We start from the raw sequence: 17406 nt of genomic DNA on the forward strand, positions 1-17406 counted from the left end.
TATGTACAGTTCTGTCCCAAGTTTTATTCTTTATTATTTGAAGAAAAGATTGCCCGGTGAAGTTGGAATCACTTTGAATGCTTCTTAAATTTCAATACTCATCCAAGAAAGGATACTCTGGATGGTCACTCCACCTGAGAAGAGATTTGAAATCAAAAGTAAGTGACATCATGAAAACAGAAAATGAATCAGATCTGATGGTAGATAGTACCAGCTTCCGCTTTCAAACCTCGAATTTCTGTGAAGCTCTGAAACATCAAATGCTTCTTCTGAAGCGATCCCCTTCCAAATGTCTTGCCACTCCCCTTTTACCTTCCTTTTATATTAATTTTACTTTGATATATTTTAAACAACTTCTCCCTTCCCAACTTCTCTTTTGTCTCATGTACGTTAATGTGAATTTGCCTAGTATTTTAATACATGATAAAATATTGTTTTTTATGTACCCATTTTAACAGTTTTCTACAATCTTTTTATATTGTACACCGTTTAGACATTTATTTTGATAGACGGTATATCAAAAATAAACAAACTTGAAACTTAAAACAAAAGTAAATAAAACTTTAATTAGAGAATTATAAGGAGACTTAAGTTTGACCCCCAAACCCAGTTTTTACTAGGGATTGGCAGCCAGAAAATTTTCATGTCATGTTGTTTCTCATGTTGTTTATGGAAATGCTCATTTTGTTTGTTTGTTTTTTCATTTTATTTTCGTTATTGTTTTTCTTGAACGAAAGTCAAGATTGTCAGCTCAGAAGGAGATTTTTTTCGCTTCGGTTTCGAAAATTTTGATGACATAAGAACATAAGAAGTTGCCTCCGCTGAGTCAGACCAGAGGTCCATCCTGCCCAGCGGTCCGCTCCCGCGGCGGCCCATCAGGCCCAATTGCCTGAAAAGTGTCCATGACTAATTTTGTAACTGCCTCTAATCTTCTAATTCTATCCCTTTACCTACCTCTACTCCTATCTGTACCCCTCAATCCCTTTGTCCTCCAGGTACCTGTCCAGACCCTCTTTGAAGCCCTGTAGTGTGCTTCTGCTTATCACATCCTCCGGTAGTGCGTTCCATGTATCCACCACCCTCTGAGTGAAAAAGAACTTCCTGACCATATTACTACGTTGTTTTCTGCATCACTCTCTACATGTGATAGATTGAACATCTCAGACCCCTGAGAAAGGAGAGTTTCTCCGAAACACGGACCATGTGGGGCCACACTCCATGAATATGAGAGTCATTTTCAAAGGATTATAAATTGATATGGTTTATTAATAAAGACTCCTGGCCTTGTACATTTCCATCTGCAGTTTCCTTCTTGTTTTGGGGGTTCATTTTTTTCCTGAAGATTTGTTGGATTTTTCTTTGTACTGCTGCCAAAAATCCAGCTTGCAATGTTTGGAAGTGAACTAATCCACACAACTGCAGGTATTTTCAGAGTCTCATAAGAAAAGATTTTTTAAAATAACTTCAAGAACCCTGGTGTAATTACTTATAGACATATTCATATTTAACTTTTTATTGATGTGACTCACTAAGGGAGTAGTTTGACCCCCCCTCTCATGCAACAAACAATATATACTTTTTGATTAATATCCAAAATGATTGGGTCACGTACATTAACAGCTCCACATAACGGACATTTTTGTTGAGATTTTCAATGTCTTTCATTTCTGCATCAGTAAGTTTAAAATCAAAAATCTGGAGAAGACAAAAAAAAAGAACAAGCAATTATGTTAACTGTGCAGAACGCATAGAGCCGTATTTTCAGAGCACTTACCCTCTCTTCTATTAAACTGCGCTAGCAGTTTTTAGCGCGGAGAGCCGTGCTGAATGGCCCGCGCTGCTCCCGACGCTCATAGGAGCATCGTGAGCAGCCCAGACCATTCAGCTCGGCTCGCCGCGCTAGAAACGGCTAGCACAGTTTCGTAAAAGGAGGCCTTAGGCTTACAAAGTTCTTGTAGCAACCTAGAAAACATTTTAATTCTAAGTGCTTTGAAAATGAGCCCCTTAATCAAACAGCATAAAAGTTTTAAAATTGGAATATGCCCTTAAACTACATACACGATTACAGTTCTAGCAGAAGCCAAATAAATTACAATTCGGTGATAAGATTTTGTGATTTCAGGCATTTCAGTGGGTCACAAGGCTAAATCTGTCATAATAGAGCAAGTTCAGATGATGAACCTGGAAGTTTTCTTTGATTCTGTCTGGATTGAAGCTCTTGGGAATGACTACCACCCCTCGCTGGATATTGAATCGCAGGGCAATCTGTGCAGCTGTCTTCTGATATTTCTTCCCAATGGAATTCAGAAGAGAGTCTTCAAGAAGAGGTGGAGAAGATACATTTACCCTGGGATTAAAATTTCATAGCATGTAGTCAGGAAGATATGGACCTGTTAGTTGCTTACAGCATATATTCTTTTAAAGAACTAATAAATCAGTATCTCTAGACTCTAAAACCATTATAAAAATATTGTAAAAAAACAAAACAAAACCACCTTAAAGTAAATAGCCACTTTACAAATATCCAGTGATATTTAAGGGGATGATTTTATAACAAGGTATTAATAGTCACATACTTATCCTATATAATAAAACCCTAGCCGCGTATGCGCACTCTTATCTGCGTGCTTCCATGATCCGTATGTCTGTGGCCGCAGGAGTGCGCATGCGCACTTAGGGTCCCCCCCCTCTCCCGTAAGACAGTTCATCTTCGTCGTCGGCGCCTTCACCCCCCTCCCAGGCACACCCGAACCCCCGTTCAGCCTCCCATCCGACCCTCCCTTTCCGCGGTTTGGCCGGCTCCCTTAGTCCCTTGCCGCTGCCCCTCTTCCCTTCCCGGGGTTCCGACAAACATCCTGCTTCCAGCAGCGGCCACAGCACTCTAAACACGCTGCTTCGCGGCCTTCTACTGCCCTGATTTGCTCTGCCCGACAAGGCAGAGGAAATTAGGGCAGTAGAAGGCCACGAAGCAGCATGTATAGAGTGCTGCGGCCGCTGCTGGAGTCAGGACGTTTGTCGGGACCACGGGAAGGGAAGGGGGCGGCAAGGGACTAAAGGAGCCAGCCAGACCACAGGGACGGTGCACGGCAGCCTCAACAGCGTGTAGGCAGGTGGCGCGTGAAGGAGTTTGAACAGGTGGTGGCAGTTTCGTGGAGTTTGAGCGGTGGTGGCAGTTTCGCTCAGAGGAACGGCTGGAGGGTATGGTGCCGGTGCTGCAGGTGTCCCATGCAGGTAAAAATTCTCAAAGGAGGGTGAGAAGGAAAGGGGGCTGCTTTGGGGGAGGGGTGTGCTGGGAGGTAGACAGCTTTGCTTGGTGGGGGAAGACAGAAGGGGGGCCACGGAGAGACAGTCAGGGAGGAACTGGAGGGGGAGAGGGAAAGGAGGCTGCTTTCTAGCACCCGTTAATGTAACAGGCTTTACCCTAGTTAGATACATAACTGTTTAGAACAGGCTTGTCCAACCTATAGGCTACGGGCCAAAACCCATGGCATTATAATAATCTCAGTGTGAAAGGGTGGAGCTCCTGTCACTGCCCAAAGGATGGAGTTTGACCAGTAGGAAGAAGGAGCTAATCTACATAACATCCTGCAAAGGCTGCTAGGAGCTGTCCACTCACCCTGAGGGAACAGTGGTGCTGAAAAGGACAGGTCCAGTGTAGTGCTCCTTGATTCACTTTGGTGAATCGATTCAAATCAATTTGTTTGCTGGAAAAATCAGGCTTACCGATTCAGTGAGTCCTGACAATATCTCCAGGCCTCTTAAAATGGCAGCAGCAGTGGTGGTGTCCAGTGGGCAGAGGCAGCACTCTGAACGGGCTGCTTTTGGCTTGCCCTACTGGGGCCTTCCCTTTGCTGCATCTCTGATGATATCACTGATGATACAACAAAGGAAAGCCCTGGCAGACAGGCCACAAACAGCCTGATCACTGCTGCAACTGCTTTGGGAGGCCTGAAAGTTGAGGTCTCATGGTGGGGTGGGTGGTGATTTATCATTTTCAGTGCAATTTCAATTTCTTTCCAGTTTCCTACATTTACACTTATAAGAAGCCAATGCTGAAGTACACTATGAAAAGGAGAACATTCTCATTTTTAGCCACTTGAGTGGAACCATATGCTTTAGCAGCTGGAACACTTGCGCATTCCAGTCGGTGACCATGTGATTCATGTCAGTTTTTTTCAACTCTTTAAAAATCATATAGGTGAGTTTTAAAATTTTGTTTAGCAATTTTAGCTCTCACCCATTTATCTTCAACAGACTTGGATCCTTTCTTTATATCTTCGTTCAAATAAAGGGTGAATTCTAATTTAGAATGATCAGACCATATTATTGGAGAGGGGAGAGAATGGCGCAGTGGTTAAAGCTACAGCCTCAGCACCCTGTACAGGTTCAAATCCCTCACTGTTCCTTGTGACCCTCGACATATCACTTAATCCCCAGGTACACTAGGTAGAGTTTGAGGCCACCAGGACAGATAGGGAAATATGATAAAGTACCTGAATGTATAACCACTTAGGATATAAGTGGTATATAAATAAATAAATGCTCAGTAAATTATATTTTTTATTGGTCTTTTCATTCACAGTGGTCTGTGAAGACAAAGCAGAGGTAAGAGACTCTCTCCAAATATATGGTCTTAAGAATAAACTCCCCACCACCACCACCACCACCCTGACTAGTCCTTCAGCTTCAGAGCCCATCTCAAACCTCAGCCCTCATTCCACCTTAATTGAGAAAGGAAAATCTTTGGGATTCTGATTAGGAAGGAGCCCTAGGACTGAAAAGATGGAACCAAGTTCTAAGCCAAGATGCTTCCCCATTTAAAGCAAGTCAAATTCTTCAAAAGCTAGAGCAAATCATCTCAGGGAAAAATGAAATGATTTGGAAGTTCTGACGCATTGCTCATAACAAAACATTTCAAAGTCTGACTATGATTTAAGGGTGACTAGCAAAAGAAATGTTATATAACACTTACCATGTTTCATCTCGACATGTTCCCAATGGACTATATCCAACTATGACTATATCATGCTGTTTGCAAAATTCTAGAAGTTTGGGCTGAGTGAAGTATGGATGGCATTCAATCTGTTAATATTTTGAAAAGTTATTTAACATAATGTTGTATATGCACTAATACAAAAGCCAACACGTTCTATCCTTATAATTTCTCTATAATTGTTTTATGCCTGCACTGATTCACATCTTCGATTATTCATGCAAAGGCAATTTTCAAAAATCTGGGTAACTTTAAAAATTGCCCACACTCAGGGCTCCTTTTACGAAGCCATGTTAGCGGCTTTATCGCACAAACCTTTTTAGCGCGCGCTAACACCCCCCCCCCCCCCCGCTAGCTAAAAAACTACCGCCTGCTCAAGAGGAGGCGGTAGTGGCTAGCGCGGCTGGCAAATTAGCACGCGCTATTACGGTACAGGGATTCAAGCAGGGATTGGATGGATTCCTGAGGGATAGAGGGATCGTGGGATACTGAGGGAGGAGCTGGGATGTAACACGGGTGTAGGAAGTTAACCAGGAAATGAGTAAACCAACCTGGTCGTGCATGTGTAGACCGGAGGGCTAGGACTTCGATAGGAAGGCAGGACTTAAATGGGAAACCAAGGTGGCAGGGGAGCCCCTTCTGATGATTCAGACAGGTCTTGACCTGTTTTTGGGCCGCCGCGGGAGCGGACTGCTGGGCAGGATGGACCTGTGGTCTGACCCGACAGAGGCACTGCTTATGTTCTTATGTTCTTAAACCGCGAATGCGGCTTTGTAAAAGGAGCCCTCAGTGTAGATAATTTTATAAATCATTTTCAGAATGACAAGCATATTTTACACACAGAAAAGAGCTCTTATAAAATTATGCAAATTAGTGCACATAAGTATGCTCGCTGACAAGATGAAGGGTATTTATATGTATGTTGTGTATAAGTGTTCTTGAGAGCATGATTTGGGAGGAGCAGCTCTCAAATGGTTGAAATGCTCTTCAAATTCTGTAAATGCATTAATTTCAACCATATCCACTTGATATAGTAACTGCAAACAGTGTTGTAAAAATAGGAGTGTGTGTGTGTGGGGGGGGGGGGGCGCAGACTGCCCTGGGTTTAGGAGCTCACACGACGTCAGCCTCACATTTAAAAGCCCATTGTGGCCCATTGGTGCTGTTCTTGTCTGGAACACTAGGGGGAGCAGCTTTACTCCCTCACTTTGCACACCCACACACAGCACACTGCAGTATCTTTCCTGATTGGCAGGAGACACTGCAGGAATAGCCCGCACATGAAGCTTGGGGATGAGCAGGCATGCAGGAGGAGAGAGAGAAGTAGGAGCATTGACTGGAGATCAATTGGAGAAGGAAGGAACTTAATCAAGAGCTCAGGACCTTGGAGAAGGAAGCAACCCTGAGAAAGTCTATAGAACAGCAACCTCCAGAGCAGGGACTTATGTTGACTGTTAAAGGCAAGTGAAAAAGCTGTTCTTACTGTTGGAGTTTGAAAGGAAGATTTGCTATTGTTTTCTTATTTATGCTGGTAACCAGAGTGCATAGTGTCTGTCCTAAGAAGGTGACTATTTTTCCTGCCAAGTCTAAAGAACTAACACTACCAGGCTCAAATGTTTCAGACCTCCTTTATTATAAAGCAATAAGTGACTAGAAGGAGTCTTTCAACTTTAAACATTTAATAGTTGTTCAGGCTAACAGACCTCAGAAGTACCATACTGTATGTCTATAGGCTTTTAAGATCATACAGACTCAATTGGCACCCATGGCCGTCATAGGCCTCTATAATACTTTTTTTCGTTATTGATTTTTATATATACGAATATAAATACTTTAAATATATATCAAAATATGCTCATTGAATATACTCAATATATCAATATATATAAAAATATACTCAATGAGTATATTTTGATATATATTTAAAGTATTTATATTCGTATCTAGCGCACATCCTCCATCCAATTCTCTGGTCACCCAGTCAAAGAATTCGATTAGATTTGTCTGACAAGACCTACCTCTAGTGAATCCATTTTGCCTCTGGTCCTGTAATCCACAGGATTCCAGAAACTTGACCATTCTCTATTTTAAAAGCATTTCCGTTAATTTGCTTACCACAGAAGTCAGACTTACTGGCCTGTAATTCCCTACTTCTTCCTTACTTCCACTTTTGTGGAGAAGGACCACATCTGCCCTTCGCCAGTCCTCCGGTACCACTCCTGACTCTAGAGACTCATTGAAAAGGTCAGTCAGCGGAGCTACCAGAACTTCCCTAAGTTCCTTCAGCACCCTAGGATGTACACCATCCGGCCTCATTGCTTTGTCTACCTTAATTTTAGCTAGTTCCTCATGAACACAACCCTCTGAAAATCGATCAGGGTCTATTACTTCTCCATCCCTATTCACGTTTGTCTTCTGCATTCCCGCTCCCGGTGCTTCAGCCATGAATACAGAACAGAAATATCTGTTTAGCAATTTGGCATTTTCTTTATCAGCTTCTACATATTCCTCCCCTTCACCTTTGAGTCTCACAATGCCACTTTTGCGCTTCTTCCTATCACTAATATATTTTTTAAAATGTCTTGTGTCCCCGTTTTACTGTGTCAGCTATTTTTTTTTCCATTTGCATCTTTGCTTTCCTGACTACACGACCAGCCTCTCTTAACTTTTCCAGATATTTTAGAACATAAGCAGTGCCTCTGCTGGGTCAGACCAGAGGTCCATCATGCCCAGCAGCCCGCTCATGCGGCGGCCCATCAGGTCCAGGAACTGATATTAATTCTCTATCTATACCCTTCTATCCCCTTTTCCTTCAGGAAAACATCTAATCCTTTCTTGAAACCCAATACCGTACTCTGTCCTACCACACCCTTTGGAAGTGCATTCCAGATGTCCACAACTCTCTGGGTGAAGAAGAACTTCCTAGCATTGGTTCTGAATCTGTTCCTTCTTAATTTATCTGAATGCCCGCTCGTTCTTGTAGTCTTTGAAGGTTTGAAGAATCTGTCCCTCTCCACTTTCTCTATGCCCTTCATGATCTTGTAAGTCTCTATCATGTCCTCTCTAAGCCTCAGCTTTTCCAGGGAAAAGAGCCCCAGTTTCTCCAATCTTTCAGCATAGGTAAGGTTTTCCATACCTTTTATCAATCTCGTCACTCTTTTCTGAACCCTCTCGAGTATCGCCATGTCCTTCTTAAGGTACGGCGACCAGTATTGGACGCAGTACTCCAGGCTCACCATCACCCGATACAACGGCAAGATAACTTCCTTCGTTCTGGTTGTAATACCTTTCTTGATGATACCTAGCATTCTGTTCGCCTTCTTAGAGGCTGCTGCACACTGGGCCGACGGTTTCATTGTCTTGTCTACCAGTACCCCTAAGTCCTTTTCTAGGCTACTTTCACCCATTACCAGCTCTCCCATTGTGTAGTTGTACCTTGGGTTTCTGTTTCCTACGTGCAAGACTTTACATTTCTCTACATTGAACTTCATCTGCCATCTTGTTACCCACTGCCCTAGTTTGTTCAGGTCCCTTTGTAAATCTTCGCAGTCCTCTTTAGTCCTAGCCCCATTAAATAGTTTGGTGTCGTCTGCGAATTTTATTACTTTGCACTTCGTCCCTGTTTCTAGATCATTTATAAATACATTGAATAGCAGCGGTCCAAGCACCAACCCCTGCGGAACACCACTCGTGACCCTCCTCCAGTCCGAGTAGTGGCCCTTCACTCCTACCCTCTGCTTCCTACCCATCAACCAGTTCCTGATCCATCTGTGTACCTCTCCTTCCACCCCATGGTTCTTCAGTTTCCAAAGTAGGCGTTCATGGGGTACCTTGTCAAAGGCTTTTTGGAAGTCTAAGTATACAAAACACCCCCCAAACCTACTATACCCAGCTGTCTACAACCCCAATAGCCCTTATGACTGCAGGTGCCATCTATATGGCAGAACAATAGGGTTTGGGGAAGGGGGTTGGTGGACTCTCATTTTCCATCATGTATGCAGTGGTTAGAGTGGCTTATGGGCCTGGGTCTATGGTTCAGTAGCCCACTCCCTAGACTACTTAAGCTGCCTCTGTGCCACTCTACTAGGCTTTCCTATGCCAGGTACTGATGTTCTGGATGCAGGTATGTACGTTTTTATTCTAATTTTTATGGCAGTATGTGTGTGTGTGTGTGGGGGGGAGGATCAGTGATGACTTGGGGAGTGTGTGTGGGTCTGTACTTTGTGTCTGCAGTAGTTATCTGGTCACTTTGGATACCTTCTAGGCACTTAGCCCTGTTTTTAGATCACCTAAGTCACAACGTATAAGTTCTGCCTAAGCAGCCTCGTAAAACTTTTGATTATCCTTGCAGTACGACTAAGTCTAGGTCAGCCCACAACCCACCCATATCTTGCCCTCACCACTCTATCAAAAACCCTTTCAGCTCTGGGTGTACAGCAGGATTCAGAGGCCTAAAAGGTCTCTGGATACGTCTAAAACCTCATTTTGATTATGGTCACTTGAATGACCTGTCTTTTAGTTCGTCCAAGTGCCGATTTGGGCAGGTTTTTAGAAGTATTTCTGTTTTGGTTATGAGCCCCAATAGGATAGCAAACTGTATCTTCTTTGCTGACACCCAGGCAGGCTTGACTCTTGAGGGTCACATTGCAGCTCATAATGCCAAAAATATAGCAGTATTGGTAGCCCACTTTAGATCAACCTCTGTGGAAGAAATTTGCAGGACTGCATCCTGGATGTCTCTTTCTATATTTGCACTTCATTATTTAGAAAAAGACCTCTGATGCAACAATAGGTTTGGTCAGGTAGGCCTCCAGAATCTCTTTGGGGATTAGAATCCAAATCTGTCCCCCCCCCCTCCCCCCGTCTCATGTTTTTTCTGTTCCCGACTTCCTTCTAACAATATATAAATAACACTTGAAAAGGCTAGTTGCGGTGCTCTTGATGATCCAAGATGGCTGCACACACCTGATGCAGGGAAGGTGTCTTCAGAGCATTCTCTTGTGTTCTTTATTTTCCCCATTTTGAGGGGAAACTTTCTTTTTTCCATGCTGAAGCAACGTGGTAGAAGCGCCGATGGAGCCTTGCGGTGCCCCAAATCCACTTTGCTCGGCAGAATGGATGATTTCCTGAAGAGGCTTCAATGAAAGACGATGTCGGAGGGATGTCCGCAGGAGATACCGCTAATGAGCAGAGCCGCGGCGGATATCCAAGGGCTGGATGTTACACTAATCCCCAACCATAGAGCTCCTCCTCCTCAGCCGCTGAGTCTCACTTCACTGAAGTGGGTGGGAGATACATCGGATGCGGTTGTGAATCCTCTCCCGGAGGCTTTGGCATCAACTCCAATGGAGTTAGATTCTCCTCGTTGTGAGGAGGGTCTAGTGAAGGACTCTGCAATATTTCCAACTTCTGAACAGGAGCAGATCCCTAATAGAGGCCCTCAGTACGAGAAGCTGAATGATGAGCAATTTAAAACTGTGCAATTACAAATATGTCCCCTTGGTTAAACCTTCAGAAGTGACTTTAAATTCATTATGGGATTTGGTGGCGAATTTAGGGAAATCTTTATGCCCTCAAATTCAGTGTCTGGAGGGAAGAATAACTCAACAAGAAAAAGATTTGAATGAACTTAAAGTTGAAATACGTAGGTTCTACAAAGACTCAGATAGATACAATTGATAAAAACTTGAAAAAGATATGTCAAACTCAGGAAACTATCATTAAAGATAATATGAACCTGAAGAGAAAAATGGAAATATTAGAAAATAATTCTCAGAACAATAATTTGTGATTTTTGAATTTCCTGCAGGTATTCGCAGTGACGCCAAGGGAAATGTTGAAAAGGTATTTCTTGAAAGTTTTGTCAGTATCAGAGGACTCAATTCCTCCCTTTTCAAAGGTCTATTATCATCCAATTAAAAGACAACAAGATCAACAGATTTCTAATCAAAATCAAAATGAAGACAAATATTTCAACAATCTTGGAGACCTCTGATAAAGAGGTAGCCAAACCTTCAACACTAGTGGCTTCAGTGGTACTTTTGCCAGACAAGATGTGGATTTTGAAAATGTTCTTCAAGAACAGACATAAGGAACTTTTAGGGCTTAAGATTCAAATATTTCCAGATGTATCTCGTGATACACAAAAATGAAGATGTCAGTTCTTGCTCTTGAAATCTGGAGTCACTCTTATTGGAGGGATTTTTTATTTGCGATATCCATGTAAATGCATAATATAGTATTGTTCCATGAAGTATGTGTTTTTTGAACCTTCTCATTTAACTGCTTTTCTATCCATGAAATGTCTCGAGGAAAAAGGAAGTATGAGCTCTTAAAGAAGATTGAAGGATTCCAGAACCAGGCATCAGATATTTTGTTTATTTTTTTTTCTATACCATGCGTAATAATAACTTTTCAGTTACTGCTCCTTCGCTTTGGAACTCTGCCCCAACCCATCTAAGAGACAAAATAACCCTAAATCATTTCAAATGAAAACTGAAAACCTTTCTGGCCTTCAAGCTATAACCATCCTCTTAAGGATGTTTTCCACCTTTAATTCTTTCAGCTTGTAACTTTTCCTTTTCCTCTCCCTCTTGTATCTTCCCTTCTCCTTTCTGTACTTTAATACATTGCAGTTCTCCCCCCTCTCCCTATCGTTTTCTGTATGTTTTTCTTCCTTGTTGTTTGTCTCTGTATTAATTTGTATAGAATACTGTTCGGTTTTAAAGTTTTAAAGTTTTTTTTGTTATATTGTGAATTATGTTCTACTCTTTTGGGCAGTTTGCAGCGCGGTGAGCCATGCTGAATGGCCTGCACTGCTCCCGATGCTCATAGAGTTCCTATGAGCATTGGGAGCAGCGTGGGCCATTCAGCACAGCTCTCTGCACTAAAAATTGCTTGTGCAGTTTGATAGAAGAGGCCCTTTGTTATTTTAAATTTAATTATTAGATGTACACCGCCTAGAAGCCTGATTTGGCGGTATAACAAACTTGTAATAAACCTGAAACTTGATACATGCAGTTTGGTGCAAACCCTTAAACCAGCAGTACAGCCCTACCAGAATCACAAATCAAACTAGAAGCATTAGTCAATCAGTTACCCTCAGTTTTATTTTCTTCTTAAATGCATTTATGTACAGGACAGGAATAAGAAGTCAATCATTTTTCAAAATTAGCTCCATTACAGTGAAGGGTTTACCTGGTTACTGACAGGTTTATATTTCAGACCTGGTTTGCTCAGAATCATTTCCAGCTGTCTTCGATTGAAGTTGGACACTCCAATAGACTTCGTCAAACCTGCATCTTTACATCTCTCCAGAGCCTGTAGAAATGAAGCATTACCACAGATGTTTTTTATTTATTGATTTGGTTGGCTGATTACAGTGATGGTTGGCTTTGATATACTGTCTTTCTTGCAAACAAAACAAAGTGGTTTACATAAAATTTAAATAGAGAAGAAAAGAATGGCAATGTTTGAAACAGATAAGTCAAGAGCAGCTGTTTGTTTATATAGTTTGGGATAAGCAAATGGGACTTCTGCTTAATCAGGCTAGATTGAAAAAAAATGGCACCCAAAATAAGGCGAACAGAAACAGAAGACAAAACATCCTCCACAGATCACCGTCAACCAGTACCACAGCAAAGAAGATGAAAATGATGATATAAATAGGTCCAGCTGAAGATCCACAGTTGCATTGCGATTGTATAAGGTGGAAGTAGCAGTACTAATTGAGTTTAATGTAACCTGCTACTTCCTCAACAATGTAGTAGTTTTGGTCAAGGGTTCAATTATGGTTTCTTTCAGGAAGTAAAATATTAACATTTAAAATTTCTTTATCCCAAAATGTTAAGTACTGGGATAAAATAAATAAGTAAAAGAAAACTATTCACATACCTCATAAGTGCAATAATTTTAATGTAACATTGCACTAAATTTTGAAAATACTACTCCAATTAAACAGTCTCTAAGAGAGTTTATACTTGTTTTTACTTCTCTTAGAATTTCTCTGTCTGATGGATCCAGGTAAGTCAATTTCTTATTTTTCCTTGTTTTGGGTTTGACTCTCTTGCACTGGGTATCTTCTTCTTCTTTTGCTCTTGCTTGTAGAATCTCCTACTCCCTATCTATAAAAAAACAAAGGAAGAAAAACCCTATATCCCTATTTGGGGGAAAAAAAAAAACCAACCAAAAAACACTGTGACCACTAGCTACCCAAATAAATCAAAGAATAATTGAAATTTCCCTATTTCTAATCCCATCCACTTTCTATTGAACCAAAATCAATACAATTCCTTTACAGGATCTATAAATAGCCAATAAATATCCAATTTAGCTTTAAAGCCTGTTTTACAGATACAACATATAACAGACACCTGTCTCTGCCAACAAACCAACCCAACTCTCCTCAACTGCTCTCCTGGGTCTCATCTGGGGCAGCCTCCTTGGAGCGGCTGGGGCACGGGCAGTGTGTCGTGGGAAGGAATACATGGATAGGAGACCATCGCAGGGGAGGAGACATGGGCATCCTGGGACTGTCAGCCAAGTCTCTTCCCTGAAGAAGCCCTTTCTGGAAACATCAATCGCTCCTTCTAAACTTATTTGCTCCACTTCATCACTGACGCTGAAACCGTGGTTTGAAGACAACGTTTTCTTTTCCTTTTTCTTTCCACTTTATGAATTATTTTTAATCTTACTTATTGTTTTGCCACTTGTTTTGTTCTGTTCTATTTCTATCATTTAAATTTCTCCAGAATTCTATTGTTCAACGGTTCCCCCTTCTGCATCTATTCCTTTCTCTCCTCTCTTCTACCTTCCAAAGTATTTAGATCAATACTTTTCACTTCTCTATTACCCTCCAGGTACTTTAGTTAGATTGTGAGCCTTCGGGACAGTAAGGGAATTTTTTAAGTACCTTCTTATTTATAATCTTAATGTATATTTTCTGTAAACCGCTTAGAACCTTACGGATGTAGCGGTATATAAGAAATAAATTACATTACATTGGCAGTTCCATGTGTACGCCCACCTTTAACTTATGTGCCATTCCATTTATCCTATATAATAAAAGGTTAGCCACACATGCGCTTTTAAAAAAGCGTGATTACTGCCGCCGTGGTGTGTGATCCGTGGCCGTGTTCCATTTTAGAACCCGGCCAATGATCACTCTGGCCACTCCCCTCCTCCCGCCCTCACTCACCCTGGAAGCCAGGCAAGCTCTCTCCCTGCCTACGTCCTCGGCAGGGAACACACCTCGGCCCTCACTCGCCGCTGCCACTGCTGCTGATCCTCCTGTAACGAGCAGCCTGCGATGGTGGCCAGCTTTAGCGAACCTCGCAGGCCGCTCTCCAACTCGGTAGCACGTTCCCTCTGACGCGATCCCATGCGTCAGAGGGAACGTGCTACCGAGGCTGGAGAGCGGCCTGCGAGGTTCGCTAAAGCCGGCCACCATCGCAGGCTGCTCTTTACAGGAGGATCAGCAGCGTGAGAGGAGCCGCCGCCGGCACTTTTAAAACTTGAAACAAAAACCTTCGGCCGCAGCAGGCCAGCCCGCGGGAAGGGAAGGGTGAGGGGCCGCATGGAGCAGGCCAGATCGCATTAAGAGAAGGGAGGGGCCGAACGGAGCAGGACAGCTCACGGTAAGAGAAGGGAATTGCTTCACAGGGACCTGGAGGGGAAGGGAAATACCGCTGCTGCTTCTGCAAAGGAAAGTGGGGGAAGGGGAGAAGGAGGGAGAAGAGACAGAAAGAAATACAGACAGACAAAGGAGGCCAGGGAGAGAGACAGACAGAAATAAAGACAGACAGGGGACCAGAGAGACAGACAGACAAAGGGTGCCAGGGAGAGAGAGAGAAAAATAGCAGGAAGGAGAGAGACAGAAAGGAAGAAAGAGCCAGGAGCAGGGAGAGAGACATAAATAAAGAAAGACAGACAGGCATATTCTAGCACCCGTTAATGTAACGGGCTTAAACACTAGTGGACCATATTATAGAACAGCGCTTAGTTTGAATACTGGCATATATGTGCACATATATTTGTTAAACGCCAGTATTCTGATCATTTAAGCAAGTTCATGTTGGCACCTTCTGTACAGAATTGACCATCAATTTTGATGTGATAATTTGGATAATTAAGTTTCAAGTTTTTGTTGGACTTTGATGAATCACTTATTTAGCTTTACTAAGCGAGATACAAAAATAAAAAATTAATAAAATATAACCATATGTTTTTACACACAATTTTGGGCATACAGACCAACTAATATAAAAAGGGGAGAGGGGATTGAACTACAATTTAGTATTTTTAAAGTTCAGACATATCTGGAAAGAACAATAGGACGGGGAATCTAAAAAGAGAAAGAAGAGGAAAAAGGAAAAAAATAATAATAATAATTAAATTAAATTAAATTTTTTTAAAAAGGTGCAGTTAGAGAAGGAATTTTGTATAAAAACTGAACATATTAGTGTGTGGTAATGCAAAACTTTATTACTCTTTGTGCTATGTTAATTAGATTTTCTATTCCGCCTATACCTATTCAGTTCAAGGTTGGATCACATTACAAGAGGTTGGGTCAGTTACTCAGGAAGTTACAATGGACAGATTGTCGCGGCCATTCAATAGGGTTGCTAGTACAGGTAGATCGGTATAACTATTTATACAGTTAGGTCATAGCTACAAATACAGGTGGGTCATTGTTAGAAATGGGCTCTTACAATTACCATTTCAGTTACTTCAGGGTTGGCTCCCTGTCTTGCTACAGAAATGTTTTTAAAAGTTTTCTGAACCTGAGATAGTGGTCACAAAATTGTAGTGTAAGTGGTAGCTGGTTCCAGCATTTTGCTAATTGATATTGGATGGATAAGGTAATTTGCCTGGTAGACTTTATAGTGTTGCATGCTGGGAATTTTAAGTGGAAACGATTTCTGGTGAAATATCACTGACCCACAGATTTTACAAAGGTCCCTCAAATTTGGGTGTAGATCTCATATCTGTGTGCAAATTAATTAGTTAATGAGCCAGTAACAATCAGTTGTTGACATTAATTGGCACGAATTAGGACTTAGCCGCAGATATGCCTTTGCTCTTTTCTCTAACATTCCACGCCTAAATTATCTCATTTAGAGCTCAAAAGGGGGCATTGCCGGAGCAAGGGCCTGGGCAGATTAGGGCAGTCTCAAAATGTAGGTGCAGTGTTACAGAACAGGGTCATTTACACACCCAGCTGCGATTAGTAGAGGAGTAGCCTAATGTTTAGAGAAGTGGACCGAGACCCTGGGAAGCTGGATTCAAATCCTTCTGTGGTTCCTTGTGACCCTGACCAAGTCACCCATCCCTCCATTGCCCAGGAACAAAAACTTAGATTGTGAACCCACTAGGGAAAGAGAAAGACCTGCGTTTAATAAACATGAAACACTTTTCTTGTGGGGGGTAAATGGACAATACTCGGACTGGAAAAGCGTCACGAGTGGAGTGCCGCAGGGTTCGTTGCTCGGGCCTGTGCTCTTCAACATATTTATAAACGACCTAGAAATTGGCACGACGAGCAAGGTGATTAGATTTGCGGATGATACAAAGTCATTCAGAGTAGTGAGGACACAGAAGGATTACGAAGACCTACAACGAGACATAAACACACTCGAGGAATGGCAAATGAGGTTCAATGTGAATAAATGCAAGATGATGCATGTCGGTAACAAAAATCACATGCACCAAATAAAGGATGTCCGGTGCTATACTCGGAAAGAGCCCCCAGGAAAGATACTTGGGAGTATTTGTAGACAAGTCAATGAAACCGTCCGTGCAATGCATGGTGGTGGCGGTGAAAAGGGCAAATAGAATGGTAGGAATGATTAATAAGGGAATCACAAACAGATCTGAAAAGGTTATCATGCCATTGTACCGGGCCATGGTATGCCCCCACCTGGAATACTGCGTTCAACATTGGTCGCCGTACATGAAAAAGGATATAGTACTACTCGAAAGGGTCCAGAGAAGAGCAACAAAAATGGTTAAGGGGCTGGAGGAGTTGCCATACAGTGAGAGATTAGAGAAACTGGGCCTCTTCTCCCTTGAAAAGAGGAGACTGAGAGGGGACATGATCGAAACATTCAAGATATTGAAGGGAATAGACTTAGTAGATAAAGACAGGTTGTTCACCCTCTCTAAGGTAGGGAGAACGAGAGGGCACTCTCTAAAGTTGAAAGGGGATAGATTCCGTACAAACTGTGGTATTCAGCCTATGCCTGATAGGTGTGTCCCCAGAGCAGAGCACAGCTCAAGAGTAGACACTCCACAAACAGCTCAATTTAAACCTCAAACTGAACATTTTGATGACTTTCCTTCTTTGGACCCTAGGGGGAGCGGGAGAGCAGATTTGCAGGTTTCCCAACCCCCACACAGCTCTAGTTTAGCTCCCA

General features: G+C 42.3%; 1 protein-coding gene across 1 annotated transcript in view; it reads right to left on the bottom strand.

Moving 5' to 3' along the window:
- The window catches only part of AKR1D1 (aldo-keto reductase family 1 member D1), a 42750-nt gene continuing 25344 nt past the window's right edge, over window positions 1–17406 (bottom strand). Inside the window, exons 5-9 of the mRNA XM_033951764.1 lie at window positions 12191–12313; window positions 4973–5082; window positions 2182–2347; window positions 1613–1695; window positions 1–134 (exon numbers count right to left, since the gene is read on the bottom strand). Of these exons, the coding sequence (XP_033807655.1) occupies window positions 92–134; window positions 1613–1695; window positions 2182–2347; window positions 4973–5082; window positions 12191–12313 (525 nt within the window). The 3' untranslated portion in view covers window positions 1–91. The remainder of the gene's footprint in view (window positions 135–1612; window positions 1696–2181; window positions 2348–4972; window positions 5083–12190; window positions 12314–17406) is intronic.

Source organism: Geotrypetes seraphini, chromosome 7, assembly GCF_902459505.1.
Source record: "Geotrypetes seraphini chromosome 7, aGeoSer1.1, whole genome shotgun sequence".
Classification (NCBI taxonomy): Eukaryota; Metazoa; Chordata; class Amphibia; order Gymnophiona; family Dermophiidae; genus Geotrypetes; species Geotrypetes seraphini.